Source organism: Miscanthus floridulus, chromosome 9 (genome assembly GCF_019320115.1).
Source record: "Miscanthus floridulus cultivar M001 chromosome 9, ASM1932011v1, whole genome shotgun sequence".
Lineage (NCBI taxonomy): Eukaryota > Viridiplantae > Streptophyta > Magnoliopsida > Poales > Poaceae > Miscanthus > Miscanthus floridulus.
Window position 1 is genome coordinate 93,869,387 of NC_089588.1, and position 18,407 is coordinate 93,887,793.

Here is an 18,407-nt window from a genome sequence, read left to right on the forward strand (position 1 = left end):
GTTTATTTCTAATACTTGTATGTTTCGTTCTCAATCACTGTTAATGATTTATCTCTTCTCATTTGTGCAGAATCGATCTGCGGCATCTAATGAGCTTTATGACCGACAGTAGTCACCGTGGTCATCGTGGTCATAGTTTATTTGCATTTCTGATGAGCCTAGAGAGCGACTAGGAACTATGTACTTGTGATTCTGAAGTTTAGTTACATTTGTGATTGTGAAGTTCATTTGCATCTGTGATGTGGTCGATATATCTATATGAACTGCCTGTTATGCCTATTGTGAACTATCTGTGATGGATGTGATATTTATTTAAATGTGTTACGTGGCTATGACCGAACCAAATAAACTGATAATATGTGGCAGCTTTGTCGAGTGTTACACTCGGCAAAAGGGCTATTTGCCGAGTGCCATGAAAAATACACTCGGCAAAGCGGACACGTGGCAAAAATATGTGCATTCTGAGGCTAAAATGGTTTCTTTGCCGAGTGTCTGCGCTGTGACACTCGGCAAAGATGGCATGTTTGCCGAGTGTCAGCTCCTGGACACTCGACGAAGAGACCAAAAGCTGGGTCCGAAATGGTCAGTCTTTGCCGAGTGTCCGGGAACATGGATTATCTGCCGAGTGTGTGGGCTGGGACACTCGACAAACATGGATTATTTGCCGAGTGTCATGGCTAGGGCACTCGACAAACAATGTCATGTTTGCCGAGTGATGAAGCCGTTAGACACTCGGCAAACACGCCGTGACCGTCTCTGCGCCGTCATGTTACTTTTTTTTGCCGAGCGTTGGTTTCAGCACTCGGCAACGTCTTTGCCGAGTGCCCGATAAAAAAGCACTCGGCAAATAAACTTTTACCGTCACTGTGTACGCTGAGTGCTGTTTGCCGAGTGTAACACTCGGTAAAGTCTTTGCCGAGTGTTTTTTAGGCTTCGCCGTGTACCTTGGACACACGGCAAAGATCCTGTTTCATTCTGACTTTTGGAGAAGTCAAATACTTTTAACTTTGACCAAATATATACAAGAAAGTATTAATATTTATGATCGGTAATAAGTATCATTAGATTAATTATTAAATATATTTTTATAATAAACTTATTTGAAGATAAAAATGTTACTAATATTTTCTATAAATCTAGTTAAACTTAAAAAAAGATTGACCAGCACAGGATCCAAAGCAGCACTTATTTTGGGACAGAAAGAGTATGTGCTAGTGCAGTATTTCATCTAAATAATTTCTATAAATTTATAACAAAAAACTGTGAGGAGCCCTGCAAGGACGTTTGCAATTATATCTAGGTTCCTCAAGGTGCACCAGTAGTAGCTTGAACAACTCTTTGGTTTGGATCACTTATGTTAACTTAGGATGGAAGAGATTAAGAGAAGTAGACAACTCCATCCTATAACCTGAACTAATTCAATCCATGTAACTGTAGCCTTTGAATAAAGTTCAAACCCACTATTTGTACTAGCTTGGATCCAAAAACAAAATAGGACCACTAAGAGCTTGTTCGGCTGGCCGGCTTTGGCTGGTTGGCGTCTCTTTTTTTCCAGCCAGAACCGTGTTTTTCTCCCACTATTTTTCAGCTGCTACAGTATTTTTAGTTGCTACAGTGCCATTTTTATGTCAGCCGAACACTCTCCACAAGGACCAAAATAGTTGATCTTCACTCCAACGCAGCCAATTTAATTTCAGGCGTAGTCAAGGCTTAACTGTAGTCAATCAAACCAACCTACAGTACTGTGCCATCAACCAACTAATCAACAACTTCCAACTAATTTCTCTGGGACAATAGGCCACAACTAATTAGGTGTCCTGTTACCATGGAGATATATATCAGCACTCAAATCAGACCATATCACATACCTTATATACAGTAGTGATGATATGAAAGTATATGAACAAATTGTTGGAGTTTTATTTCTGTTACTGGAAATAGCTGCATTAGCTCTCAAATCCTGCCATCACGTACCTTGCAATGATGTAAAACTATTTAATGTCAATATTGGAATTTCTTTCTATGCTGAACTCTTCATGCTCCTAATAAGATATTTATAGGATATATGGTGGAGGGTTGTTTTTGTTTTTCTCCTTTTGATTTGAAATAAAAAGATACCTGCAAGAGGACAATGAGAATCTAACTATGAATCGTCCCTGTCCCACTACAATGAAATTTCATTAGTAAGCAAAACTCTCCCAATGATCCGTATCACTGAGTAAGAATGATCGGTCTTAGATCTCAAACTAGAGTATGTAACAAGGCAGAAAAACCTCCACGACATCCACTCAAGCGTAAGCAAGGTTTAACTTGCTCCTGACGGGAGAAGATTAGGAATTAGTTGTCAAAAATGCCCGCCAACTAATCTGCCGCCATGAATCAACTAAAAATTTGGTGCCAGCTGCTTTTTTCTGTCGTACCATGCTCTCTCACACACACCATTGTTCAATCCTAGCATCATAGCATGACATACACAATCTCATGTCCATTTCGAACAAAGGGATATAATTTTGTACTTGTGGAATTCCAAACCCTCCTCACCTAGTGTCAGCATAGATAATTTGCGTAAGAATACTAGAGAAACGATGAGTAGCAGTAGAGATCTGTTGATCAACCGCCAAATGAAAGTATGAAGGTCCCATCCATAATTTTTTAGCAATCCATCCATAATCCTAATAATCCTATCTCTTCAAAATTACTACTGTACAAGAAAGAAGGAGAAACGAAAAGAAAAACAAAAAACCTCTGCGTGGAGGATGAAGCAAGCAACCACCACGAAGCAAGCAACAACAGTGGCAAGAGGGGTTGCCTGAGGGAGGGGCCTTTTGGCGACAACGGTGTGTCGCCCAACCCTAATGAGCTTTACTCCTGGTGAGTTGTTTTGGTTTTCTCCTTTTGATTTGAAATAAAAGGATACTTGTATGAGGACTGTGAGAACCTAACTATGAATCACTCTGTCCCACTGCAATGAAATTTCATTAATAAGCTAAACTCTCCCAATAACCTCCATCACTGAGTAAAGAATAATCGGTCTTACATCTCAAAACAGAGTACGCGACAAGGCTGAAAAACCTACACGACATCCACTCGGGCGTGAGCAAGGCTTAACTTGCTCCTAATGGAGAAGATTAGGAGTTAACTGTCAACAATGCGCGCCAACTAATTGTAGCAACTAAAAATGAGGGTGCAAGCTGCTTTTTTCTCAGATCTAGTACTATGCTCTCTCTTCTCTCTCTCACACGTACACCGGTTCTTCAATCGTAGCATGACATACACAATCTCTAGTCCATTTCGAACAAAAGGAATATAAGTTTTGTACTCGTGGAATTTCAAATCCTCCCTCGCACAGCGTCAACATAGATAATGCGTGCGAGAATGATGGAGAAACAATGAGTAGCGGTAGAGAACTATTGATCAACCGCCGGATGGAAGCCTGCATAAGGCCCATCCATAATCCTCTCTCTTAAAAATCAATAGTACTGTACAAGAAAGAAAGAAAAAGAGGGGGGGGGGAGAGAGAAAATCCTCTGGCTGCCAGGAGGATGAAGCAATGCAAGCAACCGCCAGGAAGCGAGCAGGAAGCAACAGGAGAAGGGAGGACGGTGCGCCGTGCGTGGCGCTGGCGCCCAACACGTTGGAACCAACCGTGGTCCGTACCGCGCACCGCCACGGAAACGAGGGGGACCCATGCGAAAAAAGGAAACCGGGACGGCCACGGCGGAGCAGGAAAAGAAAGCTACCGCCGAGCGAACCCCGTTCAAATCAACGAACCCACCACCTCACCACCGCCACCTTCTCCCTGCCCCTCCGCCTCCTCCTCCTCCTCCTCCTTCGCCGCCCGCCTACTCCTGCTCCTCCTCCTCTTACAAATACCTCCACCACCACCACAGTGACGCCCCGCCGCCCCGCCCCGTCGTCCCGATCGAAGCCACCACACCAGCACCGACGTCTGCGTTGCGTCGTAGCACTGGAGGCCGCCGGACCCGGGCACGCTGCGCGAAGCCAGGTAATTCGCCTGCTTCTTCCCTCCTCCATTATTCGCACCGGCCGCTGTTTCCTGCTCCTGAATAATGCTTCAGCGACCATGCACGCGATCTGCCTGCCTGCACGCGCATAGCCTTTGCTTCCTGAATCCTGCACTGCAGCATTTCGGTTTTTTTTTCCATTCCCAAAGGGATAGGCCGGGTAGCATCGTTGCCGGTTCTGGGAATTTTAGCAACTATATACGAGTGTATATGTATTTAGGCTCTGAATCTGCGCCTGCATTCCGGAATTTACCTTGTGGGAACTGCAGGATGTGCGTCAGGTAGGTCTCTGCATTTGCATCCCCTGCATCTCACGTGAAACAGAGGGGAACAAAGAAGAACGCTTTACTAGATTAATAATTCCATCCTTGCATCTAACTTCTGTTCGAGGGGAAAAAGAAGAGAGTTTTTTTTTCCCATTTTCAAGAGACGCCGGCCTCAATTAACAGAGATGGTGTAATAATACAGGAAAAAAAGAAACAAGAAAACAATAGTTACAACACATAACACCACCACCAACTCGATATGCATCCTCAGCTCTCATCTTCTTTCCTCATGCTGTTATGTGGCACACGATTTTAGTTGCCTTGGTGCCGCCTTCTCACACACAGATGGGATGGGATTTCAGTCGTCTGATCCCGGTGTCACTGTCACCGTCACAAAAGGGCATGCATCTCGCACTAGTTCGGGAAACTTGTTAGGAGATTACGCACAAAGGGATCAGCTTTGGGTTGGCATATATGGTTGGCAGTTGGCAGTGTCTCTGATTACTCGTTGACCCATTGTTACTAAAATATTAACTGAGCAATAAACTAGTTGTCTCTGAATACATGTTCAGTTCAGGTATGCCTATCAGCAGGATGGCCCTTCCCTCCAAGTTGTCAGGTGTCTAGTAGATATGATAATGTATAATATTATTAGAGACAAGCCCAAAGCTAACTTCCTTTTGGGAAGCCAAATTCTTTCGACTGATCTAATAAAAAGGGATTTTAAGGAAGTTGTTATCATGTCCCCTTTTCGGATCAGATCTGTTCCCAACAAACTCCTCAATACAGTTTTTTTTGTAACTTTAACTGGATTGGATCATAGCAAATCCTAATTAAAATAATAAACAAGCAGTAGTACCTCTTAGAGGTGAGAACCATTCTCTTTTTGGAGTTCTAAAGTACAATAGAACACTTTAAAACGCTGGCGTACCAAATAATCTTTTCGTCGTCCCACCTTATAGTAGTCCAACTAAATCTTCACATGTTTAATAGTAACAGTATTCTGATTCCTTCAATTATTCAGTCTGCGCCAGGCACAGTTCAATTTGTTCATATACAAATGTTTTGTTTGTTGCCTTTCTTCCCTCGTCTTCTCTTTTAGTAGTACTTGTTTTATCCTCTTATTATGGAATATATGATGCAGCCAGTTCTATACTAATACCATCAAATAAGTCCATAACAGATAACGCCATGCCATACCGACATACAGGATCTCAAGTAAACAATTAATTCCCTTGATCATTGTCGACAGTCATGCTGGCAGATAGCTTGTCAAAGTACATGACTCATTCTATCCACCACTGCCATGTCATTTTCCTGGTTGGTAGCTAGTGAGGAAATCATTTTCCACATGATGGATATATAACATTTTCACACAGTTGGCCTTTCCATGTTGATTCTTCGGAAGATGGAACATCCTGTTTCCCTGTGGTCACAAGTTTTGCCAGTTTGCATGTCCGGGACAAATGGTTCCAGTTTGTTGTGACGTTTAAAATTGCAGAGGCTACTTTCGACGTTATCGATTAGTGCTTATTGCAGTAGTATTACTTTCTGGGAATCAGCATGAACATACTATTGATGCTAAAATTTTACTTCAGTCTTCTATACAGGACCTTGATTCTGCCGTTAGTGATACCATGGATGTGTCTTATAAGAAGTGTGCTGATCCATCGAACTCGGGCCTGCCCAGCGCTGTTGATGCTGAGCAATCTGACAATGGCAGCTCTGAACATTTGGGATCTTCTGTAGTAAAGGGAGCTACTGGAAATGAAGGTTATTCAGGCATCGAAAGTTCTGAGCAGACCGATGATGGTAAGTTTGTTGTGGTTCAGTGGTTGATGCTTGTATCAATTTCAGTGAACATTTAGCTGTTGAATTTGGTCGTTTTCCTAGTATTGAGTTTGATGTGCAATGTACTGAGTATTGACAGTGGCTCTATGAATTCAGAGTGTGCTGGAGATGAAGGCTCTCTTGTTAATGTTGAAAATAGTGATGATAAACAAGAGAACCAGGAAAAGATTCCAATGGAAGAAACAACAATGAGTGATGGCACCTCAATTACATCGATGGAAGATGCGCTGGAACCGAATAATGATCTCCCATCAGAGCCTGAAGATATGAGCAACCACACTCCTGACCCATCAAATGGCAAGTCCTCCTATCGAAATAGCAACGTATTCCAAAGTGCAAAGAGGGTGTTGACTTCGACGAAGAAGGTTAGTATTTTCATTCCTTTAACCTTTTTTTTCATGTATGATTCATTAATTATCTAGCAGAATCACACTAATGTCTTCCATAGTAGTTTTGAAATTCTCTACCTTTTCTTTTTCTTACAGAAAACTCCAACTGCAACTACACGGAAGCCACTACAATCTACTAACAGAGGTAATCAGGATGATGTGAAATCATCAGTTGGAAAGGCCACGGTTCCATCAGGCCCAGTTTTCCGTTGTACTGAACGTGCTGAAAAACGCAGAGATGTATGTATTCCATAACTCTTTTCTTTTCTATATTAAAAAAATGTGAATCTTGGTAAAGGGAGAGTGTGCTTATAATTGTCGTTTTCATGCTTTGGTTGCAGTTTTATATGAAGTTGGAGGAGAAGCATCAAGCTATGGAGGAAGAGAAGATTCAGTTGGAGGCTAAGTTGAAGGTAATTTATCTGGCTGTCATTTCTCTCGAGTTGCATCCTGTGTCTCTGATCCCCTTCTGATATGTTCGGATTGTTTAGTTGACCTCAACTTTGATGCTCATCTAGGCGTAGTTGAAGTTGATCCATTACTTTCGATCATGATTCAGTCATGAATAAATTAAGTTCAGTTAACCTGAACTTGTTATGTTCCTGTTCTGCTTGGGCACTTGATACAACTCTACTGTTCGTTTAGTCGGAACTGCTCTCTACAGAAAATGAGTTGGATGCATATGCTGACTGCTGAACAATCTTCAGAGCAGATCGAGTCTTGATTGTTTCTTCATGCATTTGTGAATCTGCAGAAAGAGCAGGAGGAGGCTCTGAAGCAGCTTCGGAAGAGCCTGACCTTCAAGGCCAACCCCATGCCAAGCTTCTACCACGAGGCGACGCCGTCCCCGAAGGCCGAATTCAAGAAGCTGCCCACGACCCGGCCCAAGTCGCCGAAGCTGGGCAGGAGGAAGACGACGACGACGGCGACCTTCATGGAGACGTCCAACTCCTCGTCGGAGAGCGAGGGCACCACGAGGCCGTGCTGCCGCGCCAGCCGCGACGGCCTCGACAGCAACTGCAACTGCAGCGGCGGCAGAAGCAAGGCGCAGCAGGACACCAACTCCGCCAAGCCGGCTGGGCCCAAGAAGCAGCAGCCGAAGCACCGCGCCCACAAGATCGCCGGCGAGGGCGCCATCAACATCGCCGTGCACTAGCCGTGCAATGCAAGATGGCGATGGCGTGCAGATTTTTCTTCTAAGTTATGAGAGTGCTTTGACGGCTTGTGGATTTGGTGTAGATAACAATAAGTTATGGTGACGACGAACGAACAGGGGCTCGATCTGCTGCCACAGGAGTGAATTGAAGCCGGTCGGTCAGTCAGTCAGACAGAGGTGGTGGTGTTTATTGTTTGTTTGTTTGGTTATTTATGCTAATCTTATTTAAGTTGCTGTTGAGGATGGATGGCCTGCACATTGTCACTGTGCAGTGCTGCTTGTTTCTTTAATTTATTATGGGGAGTGGTAAGAAAGATTGAGTGTTGGAGATGTAACTTGTACAAACGAAAACGAGGGTTTGTTGGTGGTGATGGCAGTACTATGAGTCTTTTACTTATATGCCATTAAAAAAGATGGTCTAATCGTCTATGTCCCTAAAAAGTTCGATCTATCGTCAGTGTCTAAGCTCGAAAAACTTTTCTCTCTCACGCCATTCCGTCTATTTGCAGCACTGACGGTATGAAATGTAGGTGGTAAAGAACTTGAATGCCCCTGGAACTTTTGTTTCTCATGTGCCACTGCCTTCTGGCCGACGACATTGCCACGCTTGCAGAGGTGAAGGTGAACGGGTTCCCGTGCAAGGCGTCCGCCACCGCCGACGACTTCTTCTCGAGCATCCTGGCGAAGCCGGGCGCCACCAACACCACGTCTGGCTCCGTCGTCACAGGCGCCAACGTGGAGAAGGTCCCGGGGCTGAACACGCTGGGCGTCTCGCTGTCCCGCATCGACTACGCGCCAGGCGGGCTCAACCCGCCGCACACGCACCCGCGCGCCACCGAGCTCGTCTTCGTGCTCTACGGCACACTCAACGTCGGCTTCGTCACCACCGCCAACAAGCTCGTCTCCAAGACCATCGCCCAGGGCGACGTCTTCGCTTTTCCGAGGGGCCTCGTGCACTTCCAGAAGAACACCGGCGCCGAGCCCGCCGCCGTCATCTCCGCATTCAACAGCCAGCTCCCCGGCACGCAGTCCGTCGCCACGACGCTCTTCGGGGCCTCGCCTGAGCTGCCTGACGAAGTGCTCGCCAAGGCGTTCTAGATCCCCGACGAGGAGGTGGACAAGATCAAGGCCAAGTTCGAGCCCAAGAAGGGCTGAGTATAATGGAGATCTAGAGAAACTTTGTTTAATTTGGTCTCAGTGATTGATTGATGCTGCCATGGATTGGTTGGTTCGATTGTTGTTGTTGGTTTGTTTGTGATTATTCTGCCATGCAATCGTGTCAAATGGCTTCCGTTGTGATCGTCGGTTAAGTGCGTGTGTTGTGACTTGCAGAATGAGTCGGTAGGTGTCTCGATCGCTTGTAATAAGTTGCAGGTTTGGAGAACATTCTATCTGTTAATGCCCTATTATTAGCCCAATCATTTGTAAACCATTTGATATTTACTACGTACTGCACTACCTTTTAAAAGTTATTTACCACACACACGGTGCAACCACCACCAGCCTCCAGACAGACACCACATGCATTGCAATGCAGCTCAGCTCAGCTCGGCGCGGCGTGAAAGACAAACCTCCCCTCCGGCCACGTTGGTCCAAACCAAACATGCATGCATGCCTTACTCTACTGCTTTTTAACATAACACGCCGTCACCAGCCTAGTGCCCTAATACAAACACCATCTACGCTGACACCAACACAGTCCACATCACTAGAGACAGAGGTACGGGTATTACGGCGATCACCGTCACGCCGCCCGTCAGTCTTCGCGACATCAGACAGGCTCACGCGCCTTCCCCGGCGCCGGCGCCGGCCGCCCTCGCCTCGCCGCCCGTCGTCATCGTCGTCGTCGTCATGGACAGCGGCGGCGGCGACTCCGACCCTACGGCACGGCAACACAAACCAACCAAGTACACACGCAGAGATGCGGTCAGCCATTACTACGAGTAGCACCGTAGCTTAAGCAGCTAGGCAAGGAGGAGTAGGCTGCTGTTGTGTCGCTGGGAAGTGGGCCCAGCCGTGCATGAAGTGGGCCCGAGGCCCGTACCCGTACCTTTGGACGCGTTGAAGGAGCGCTTGCAGTGGGCGATGGCGCTCTGGATGCCGTCCTGCACCTGCAGCAGCGAGTCGTCCCGCCGCTGCGGCTGCGGGCCCGTCCCCGCCGCCGCGGGGGCATGGGCGCCGCGGCCACCGCGGACGACGCGGACCGGCTCTTCCCGAGGCGCTTGCACACCTGCTTCAGTCCCGCGGGCACGCTGGCGCGGGGCGTGCGCACGCCGCAGGCCACCACCACCGGCTGCGGCGCAGGGGCCGGGGCCGTCGCCGCCAAGGCTGTCGCTGACGACGGAGCCTGGGACGGGGACGGGGAGGGTGATGGCTCCGGGGATGGGTCGGGCTCAACGTCCGTTTCCTCGCCCTCGCTCGCCGTGCCGCCGAAGCGGAGGCGCTCGCCGTACCGCCGGGACACCTTCACGTACAGCGGCTTGATCTTGCTCAGGTACCGGAGGACCACCTCCTTCGCGAACCGCCTCTCCTCCGTCGTGACCACCTCCTGCTGCTGCTGCTGGGGGTCCGCCGCCGCGGTGGTCGGACAGTCCACGCCGGCGTCCGAGGTGCGTGAGCTGTTGTCGCGCGTGAAGAGCGACGCCAGCGGCGCGTCCTCCCCCTGGAACTTTATCAGGAACCGGCTCGCCGCCGGCTGCTGCCTCGGCGCCTGCGTGGCCCCGGCACCGTCCGCCGTCGCCGGGGCCTTGGGCTTCCTCAGCTTGAGCAGCAGCACGCGGAACCTGGTGGCCGGACGGAGCAGCGTCGCCCTTCACCTTCACCTCTGCAAGCGTGGCAATGTCGTCGGTCACAAGGCAGTGGCACATGAGAAACAAAAGTTCCAGGGGCATTCAAGTCATTTGCCACCCACATTTCACACTGTCAGTGCTGCAAATAGACAGAATGGCGTGAGAGAGAAAAGTTTTTCGAGCTTGGACATTGACGATAGATCGAACTTTTTAGGGACATAGACGATTAGACCATCTTTTTTAATGGCATACAAGTAAAAGACTCCAGTACTATTTATCTGAAGTCTGAACTGTTCTCACTCGCTGCACTTCTGTGTTGAGTTCTTCAAGAGCTGCCTTAACTTGCTTTTCTCTGAGTTTTGTTTTGGATGGTACTCTGATTTTGTGCCGTGCAAAATGAAATGGAAGAACAAAACTTAACTAAAACCTTCTGAAGAACAGATTTTGCAATGACAATTAGATTATTTGGGGGGGGGGGGGGGGACAAAACGGGTTTATTTGGATTGTGACGCAATTAGTCATATCAAATGTTGGCCATGGAAATCTAGCGCACGGCAACATGTTCGAAGGGCTATGCGTTTACATTGTAACCACGCTAGTTGTAGAATTTTTGCAAAAAGAAAAACAAACATGTGTCTTTCAATTGCAACAATGTCAAAGTTGTATATGTTAATTACCAAAACAAACGTTGTATGTATATTATTATGAGAGTTTTACCTGTGTACCATTAAAAAATGGCCTTTCCTACAGGCCACTAAAAAGTTCTGGCGCACCTAGGTGCCATGACACTTTATTTCTTTGCCTCCCAAGCCATTCCGTCTACCTTCTGTTTGGTTAGGACTGTTTGACAACCCTGACTGTTGGGACCGGGCAGGAAAATTGTCCATGTTACCCTTTGAGACAGAGGGGCATATGAGGAGTCCGTGTTGACCGACATTGACCGCCATCGCATTCTCACTCTCACTTCTCTCTCATTCTCTTCCCCAAACCCTAGCGGCGGCAGAAGCGGAACCCTAGCGGCGGCGGCGGAAGCGTAACCCTAGCGACAGCGGGGATACAAGAAGAGCAATCCCCGTGCTTCTGGCGTCGCATGGGGTAGTGGAGCTTGGACTTCACCATGGATCCAGAGGTTGGCCTCATATGGCGGCGAAGAAGGGTGCGGGCGAGCGACCGGACTTGCTACCTGTCGGGTGAGTGTTGTTCCCCCTGGATTGCCTGCTCCTTGGTATGGATACATAGGTCTGGTAGTTGTGAATGGGGGTACTTAGGGTCTGTCTTGTTGAATGTGGTCTTGTTCTCCCTTGATTGTGTTCTCCTTGATTGTATTCTCCTTGTTGGTCATATGTAGGATGGACACAGACAGTAGCTTCAACCTAGACATCCAGATTGTTACTCCCAATTCGTGTGCTCAGTGGTTTTCGTTGAACAAAGTTGTGGATGCTGAATTGACTAACTTCAGAGATCTGGTTCGTGATGTTGTTGACAAGTATTCTCTCGATTTTGGTGATGTAGCTCGATTGTTTTATTTCTGCAACGACAGTAAGCTCAATGTTGAAGTAAGATCTGACCAAGATATGCGTGAAATGTTTGCTAAAAATAAGGCTTCGAAGTGCTACTTCTTGACTGTTGCCTACAATAGGCCAACTAGTGAGCCACATATTCCTGATTGGGATTTTAGCCCCCCTGCCAACTCTGTTGAAGCCCATTCACCCCTTCAGTCCACTGTCCTAGCAAAGCAGAACCAAGCAATGCCACCTACACTGAATGTGCAGAATCTGAATATCTGGCTAACCCAAATCCATCCAATGAGCGTGTGGGTGTTGATGAGAAAGGGTTGTATATTGACCTTGGTCCCCAATATCCCCAACCTACCAATCCTCACAGTCAAGTTGGCAGTAAGCAGAGGCAGCCTAAAAGTTCTGATGGTGAGGCATGTTCTGAAACAGACAGTGATGACTCTCGTGATGAATCCTTGTCTGATGATGATGATAGTGAAGTAGAGGATTTAGATGACATTATTAAAGATAAAGAACCTGAACAAATGCCTGATGTTGATTATGACAAGAAGGACCCTCCTATGGCTGTAGGCACTGTGTATTCATACATTCCCGCTTTTAAGCTGGCTTTAGCTACTCATTCTGTGAAACATGAGTTCCATTATAACATTGAGGCAAGTGACACAGGAAGGTATAGGGCAAGCTGCTCTGCCAAGAATGAGGGCTACAGGTGGAGAATCCATGCCTCTACTCTGAAGGATGGTGTAACTGTTAAGGTATTGTGTTAGGAGATCTCTTGTGTTAGTACTTATTGTAAATGCATGTAGTAATTTGTTTGTGGATATAATATCTGGAATGTTCATTTGTTTTGCAGGTTAAGAGGAACCCATATCCCTATCGGTGCTAGAGCGCCAGGAGGTCTGGAATCTGTGTAGGGGTGACACAGTTCTGGGTCTGTCATCAAGTGCTTGATTGGCTCAAGGAAGATGCAACTGTGGGTGCCACTAAACTGGTTAGGAGGTTGAAGGATGAGCACAAGATTGTGGTGCCCTACAGAAGAGTGTACAAAGGTAGACTACTTGCCATGGATAAGATTTATGGGCCATGGGACAAAAGTTTTGACAACCTATTAAGATTTCAGGCCTAGATAGAGGAAACCAGTCCAGGTTCTTTTGTTGTTATTGATCACCACACCATCAACAACAAGATAAGGTTTAATAGGCTCTTTTTTGCACTGAAACCTTGTGTTGATGGCTTTATTAGAGGTTGTAGACCATATCTTGCAGTAGACCAAACACACCAGAAGAGAAAGAGAAAATCATCTTCTTCATCAGGTATCAAGAAAAGTAAGGGGCAAGCAACCAGTACGTCAACAAGTAATCCTAATTCCTAGTCTAATAGGTATGCTTTGCTCCAATATTGCATTTCCCCATTTTAATGAAACCGTTACTTGACTTTGACTACTACTTGACTATAATAGGTATGGAACTGGTTCCAATGACCCTGTTCCCCTCCAGGCTATGCATCTTGCCCCTTTTCATGAACACTCAGCTGCTACTGTGCAGACAGAACCACTGGAAGTTGTTTTGCCCCAGCCTTCCCCAAGGAAGAAGATAGGGTTGAAGAAGAAGCTTACACCAAAGAAGCTTCCAATTATACCAGCATGGCCAGCCAGCCTAGCTATAAATACCAGGAGCAAGAAGAAGGTAGTGATGGAATGAAAGCCAATTGTGTTTGGTTGTTATTTTTGTGATGTAGTGCTACAAAACTACTGCTGATTTGCTATGTCTTCTGGCATCATTTTATTTTGGCATGGCTAGTAGCTGTGATGAACTACTGTTGGTTAAGTCTAGAATTATGTGAGATGAAACTCTGATGACCTACTATTGGTCATTTTAATATGCTGGTCTGTAATATCTTCTGGAACCAAACTAGTACCTTAGTTGGAGAGATGAAACTCTGTGATGAGAACTATGTGATCAAACTCTGTTGGTTAAGTCTAGCTGTATTTTCTGTGTCATGTTACAATGTTATGAGCTATTATATTTTTGTTAGATGTCAGAGTTCACATATTTTCTTATCATTCATTCATAAGTTGCTCTGTGATGAAAACCATTCATTCATTCATGCATCACTAGTCTTTATTCAAACACACACACACATACACAGTTTACATACATAGGTCCTTACTTCTTCATGATAGCATACAAAGCAAGAAAGATGCAAATAAACACTAGCTTTTCAATCCACCTAAGCTGCTGAAGAACCCTATCTTCCACTACTGCATTGCCTACAACTCTAGCCGGCTGGGAATCTTCCTAGATGATGTCTAGAGGAGCTGCTGTAGAGATAGGAGCATGTGCTTCCACTGCCTACAAGAGTAATGGTCTATAATGGAGTAGGTGCTATAGGTGGCTGCACAACAGTGTCCTCCATTTATCCTCCCACTGATAAAACTGACACCCTCCAGCCTATAAACAACAACATAAAAAAATTTAGCACCAAACGACGAACAAAGAAGAGCTTACGAATGAATGAACAAGGAAGCAAAAATAAACTGCAAAGTACGAGCACTTGTGGAAGACACGGTTGTTGTTCTTCCTAGTCATCGATATGAATCGATTAGCTAGCACACCACAGTGGGGGCACATGACCCGCCTTGGCCTCCACCCATAGCTGCTTGAAGCTTGAGACATAGCAATGGCAGCAAGGTAGAAGGAGACACAAATGGAGAAAGTTGAGTGGGAAGAGAGGGCCGAAGGCCTATTTATAGCACCAAGCCAGGGGGTCACATTGGCGCCAACCCCAGTGACTTTGGCGCCAAAAAACTTGCCCACATGAGCCATCTTGGTGCCCAAACGCTCGGTCAGGGAGTGGCACACACGCAAACGGCGATTTCATACAGTCTCTCTGGCCTGAGGTCACTTCGGTCTTTTGTCCTCGCCGTTACACACCGTTACCAGTGAAAGTGGACGGAATGACACGTAAGAAAATAAAGTGTCATGGCACCTAGGTGCGTCCAAACTTTTTAATGGCCTGTAGGAAAGGACCATCTTTTTTAATGGTATACAAATAAGACTCTCTATTATTATGCATAGCCGTATGGCCCTAACGAAGCACTACCTCTGTACATAGGTTCGTATATTAATAATTTTTAAGGTAAAATACATTTTTCAACATCTAAGTGAAATGCCAGTCCAATTTTCTATCTTAATAAACTATAGAACCGGATAATAGACATCCTCTAGCTATCGGAACCGGACAAATTTAGTTATGTAGCTGATATTATAGATGATTTTTATTTTCTAAAAATAATAAAAAACTGGTTTCATCTCTAAAACCCGTAATTAATTTATTTTTAATAAAAAAAGTTAAAAGTTGTTCTACTTTTCTGCTAAAAAAGCTATCTTTTTTTGGGTACTATGTATAGAGTTATTTGGATTTTACTTGTTTAAATAAATGATAAGTGTATCTACAAGCAATAAAAAATATGAGCATACATAAACCGATTCTGAATAACTATATATAGATCTTAAATAGGTAGATAATACTTTTTTAATAAAATAGTACTAGTTTCATATTTTTCTGATTTAAAATAATTATGAATTTTAAGGGATCACGTCATATTTTTAATATTTTTAGAGATTAGAAAAAACATATATAAAATTATCTACAGGACTAAATTTGTCATATTTCGATGGTGAAGGTGTCCGTTAGATAATAGTTGAAAGTCAGATCAGAATTGATATTCCAGTACACAAAGAAGGTAGTGTAACCCAAACTCTTTGATCAAGACGGTGTGGCCAAAGTCAATCCTTTGAGGAAAAAGTCATTGATTTTTGTTGGCAATGTGGCAGCCTAACATCCTTCACATCCCTCTACCCATGGAACGTACAATACCAGCTTCTCTCCAAAATATCCGTATTACTTGTCCGCTTTCCTCTCTCTCTCTCTCATTCACCTGGCACCGCTCGCTCCAACTTCCTGCTCGTCGCCCGACGCCGGCCACCCTCTCCACCGTGCCCTACCGCAAGCGCCAGCCTTCCTGGGCCTACGGAGCCCAATATACCTGCCCCCCTCTTTCTCTCTCACACTCTCCCTTCTCCCGAAGCTCCCTAGTCGCCATTGCTTCCTTTCCTTCTAGCCCTCTCGTGACCCACTCCAAGCTCCACAACGCCGCCTTAGGCTCATAGTTCCACCTATGCATGCTCGCCGAGCAAATCCCCTGCCGCCCCTTTTTCCTGCTCGTCACGGCCATAGTACAGTAACCATGGTGAGCCATTGAAAGGTCCTTGTGTCGTTTTGGTAATTGAGTGACAACCTAGGTGGACTAATTGTGTTTATGTGAGATACACAGGTGATTAGTCCATAGGTATATGTGTGTGAGCAATATATGCCACGAAGGTGAAAATGGCTTAGAGATGTTGCAAAGCTCACACATGTGATGATGAAGGAGCTCATTGCAAATGAGACATGACATTGGGTCATGTGATCAAGGTGGAGAATATCAAGACAAGACTTGGCTTGATGGACCGGTTGCAAGCGTGAAGGGCAAGTTGGAGGCTTTGGAGCGACGGACCGCGTGGCGGTGAAGCTTAAGCAAGACTTGGCGCCGATGGACCAAGGCAACGATGAAAAGCATGTGAAGTCAAGATCGATGAACCAATATGATCATGTGATGATATGAAGTGGATCATATCATTGTTGATTGTGTTGGTGCATGTGTTGCATCGACATTAGAGGAGATGGAATGGAATGCGCAAGGCAAAGGTATAACCTAGGGCATTTCATTTCACCGGCCATAGGTGTGTAGAGAAGTTTGTGACCGGGTTTAGGATAGATGGCTGTACTATCAAGAGGGGCAAACTTGTTTTCATATCGGTCATCTAGTGCCACTCGAGTGATCTAACTTTGCATCATCGCTAGGATCGAGTGGCGTGGCAAGTTGAGTGGCCAATCCTTTGGAAAATGATTATGAAAATGCTAACACACATACACATGATGGTGTACACTTGGTGGTGTTGGCACATTTACAAAGGAGATGAAGTTGGAGTTGATGCGGATCAACTCGGCGATGAAACGGAGGCGAGAAGGGTTAGGAACTCCACCGGCGAAGTATCCGCCCGTAGAGTGCGGACAGTTCGACGGTACCACCGGCGCCCTATACAGAAAAGACAGGGTCTCTCGGAGTAGACCGGACGCTAGTCATGTGGTGACCGGACGCTGGCAGGGTGCGTCCGGTTAGGCTGACGTGCAGTGACGTAGGCGACACAGAAAAGTTGGAGAAGGACAAGACGCTGACGCTGTGTCCGATCGTGACCGACCGGACGTGTCCAGTCGTGACTGGATGCTTACTGGAAACGACCGGACGCTGGTGTTGGTGCGTCCGGTCACTTGAGCAGATGTGTCCAGTCATCACTTGACTATTGAGATCGAGTGAACAACATTTGAAGCCAATGACACATGGCAAGCATTGGGCGACCGGACGCTAAGGTCCTGCATCCGGTCGATACGACCAGAGCGTCCGGTCGTCCCTAAATTTGCCCAGTGAAGGGGTAATGGCTAGTATAGCCCATGGGGCTATAAATAGAAGCTGGCCTCGGCCATGGCTGATGCTGAGCACCTTGGGGGACTTTGTGTCCATGCTTGAGAGTGCTTGGGAGCCCTCCATCTCACATATGCTTGATAGTGATCATCCGATTGTGTGAGAGAGCGATTCTAGTGTGATTGCATCGTGAGGTTGCATCGACTGGCACTAGGTGATTGAGTTGCAAGTCGGTGGTGCTTGTTACTCTTAGAGGTTGCCACCTCCTAGACGGCTTGGTGGTGGTCTCCGTCGAAGCCTGCAACAAGCTTGTGCGGTGCTCCGGAGAAGAGCTTTGTGAGGGGCATTGTGCTCGCCCTGTGGGAGCCGCGAAGAGCAACTCTAGTAAAGCGTGTCATTGAGCTACCCTCACTTTCGGGGTAGGTTCTTGCGGTGCCCGACGTGCGGGCTTGGTGGGTGATGCCAATTTGTCGCCGAACCACCAAGTGAGCGGTCGACACAACGCGGACTAGCGTATTGGCAAGCATGTGAACATCGGGAGAAAAATCACCGTGTCAACCTTGTTCTTCCTGATTGGTTTGCAATCCCCTTTCACAAGCTTGTATTTATATTTCATATACATTGTGCTTGTGTAGTTGCTCTTGTAATTAGTTAGCTTGTGTAGCTTACTAGTTACCTTCTTGCTTGTGTAGCATAGAAGTAGCTCCCTTGCATGGCTAATTTAGTTTGTGTAACCTTGTTAGTCACATTGCTTAGTTTGTGTAGCTAAGTAATTGCACTCTCTAATTTGGCATTGGTTGCCTTGTTATTGAGCATTGCTAGTGAGCTTAGGTGGCTTTGTGCTTTTGCTTACTAGCTTATGTAGGAGTTCCCATGTTGCTTGAAGTACT

The 18,407-nt window shown here is 46.2% G+C and overlaps 3 protein-coding genes across 4 annotated transcripts; 2 read left to right on the plus strand and 1 right to left on the minus strand.

Annotated features, from left to right (window-relative positions):
• The first annotated feature begins 3,811 nt into the window (after positions 1 to 3,811).
• On the plus strand, positions 3,812 to 8,093 carry LOC136483975 (protein WVD2-like 1). Of its 2 annotated transcripts, none has more exons than XM_066481139.1 (6): positions 3,812 to 4,006; positions 5,902 to 6,103; positions 6,239 to 6,507; positions 6,628 to 6,771; positions 6,873 to 6,944; positions 7,286 to 8,093. In XM_066481139.1, exons 2-6 carry the CDS (start codon positions 5,929 to 5,931, stop codon positions 7,685 to 7,687), a joined length of 1,062 nt encoding a protein of 353 aa, XP_066337236.1. In that variant the 5' UTR covers positions 3,812 to 4,006; positions 5,902 to 5,928; the 3' UTR covers positions 7,688 to 8,093. The 2 variants fall into 2 exon arrangements, with proteins under 2 accessions (XP_066337236.1, XP_066337235.1); XM_066481138.1 differs by having other exon boundaries at positions 3,813 to 4,006; positions 5,890 to 6,103.
• Positions 8,094 to 8,234: 141 nt separating this feature from the next.
• LOC136483976 (germin-like protein 5-1) lies at positions 8,235 to 9,105 on the plus strand. Its single transcript, XM_066481140.1, has one exon. The coding sequence runs from the start codon at positions 8,258 to 8,260 to the stop codon at positions 8,783 to 8,785; it is 528 nt and encodes a 175-aa protein (XP_066337237.1). The 5' UTR covers positions 8,235 to 8,257; the 3' UTR covers positions 8,786 to 9,105.
• Positions 9,106 to 9,206: 101 nt separating this feature from the next.
• LOC136480311 (probable membrane-associated kinase regulator 2) lies at positions 9,207 to 10,667 on the minus strand. Its single transcript, XM_066477895.1, is given in 4 exon segments — positions 9,207 to 9,566; positions 9,738 to 9,854; positions 9,857 to 10,497; positions 10,606 to 10,667. Coding segments are annotated over 4 exon segments (918 nt in total). The 3' UTR covers positions 9,207 to 9,468.
• Positions 10,668 to 18,407: the final 7,740 nt, after the last annotated feature.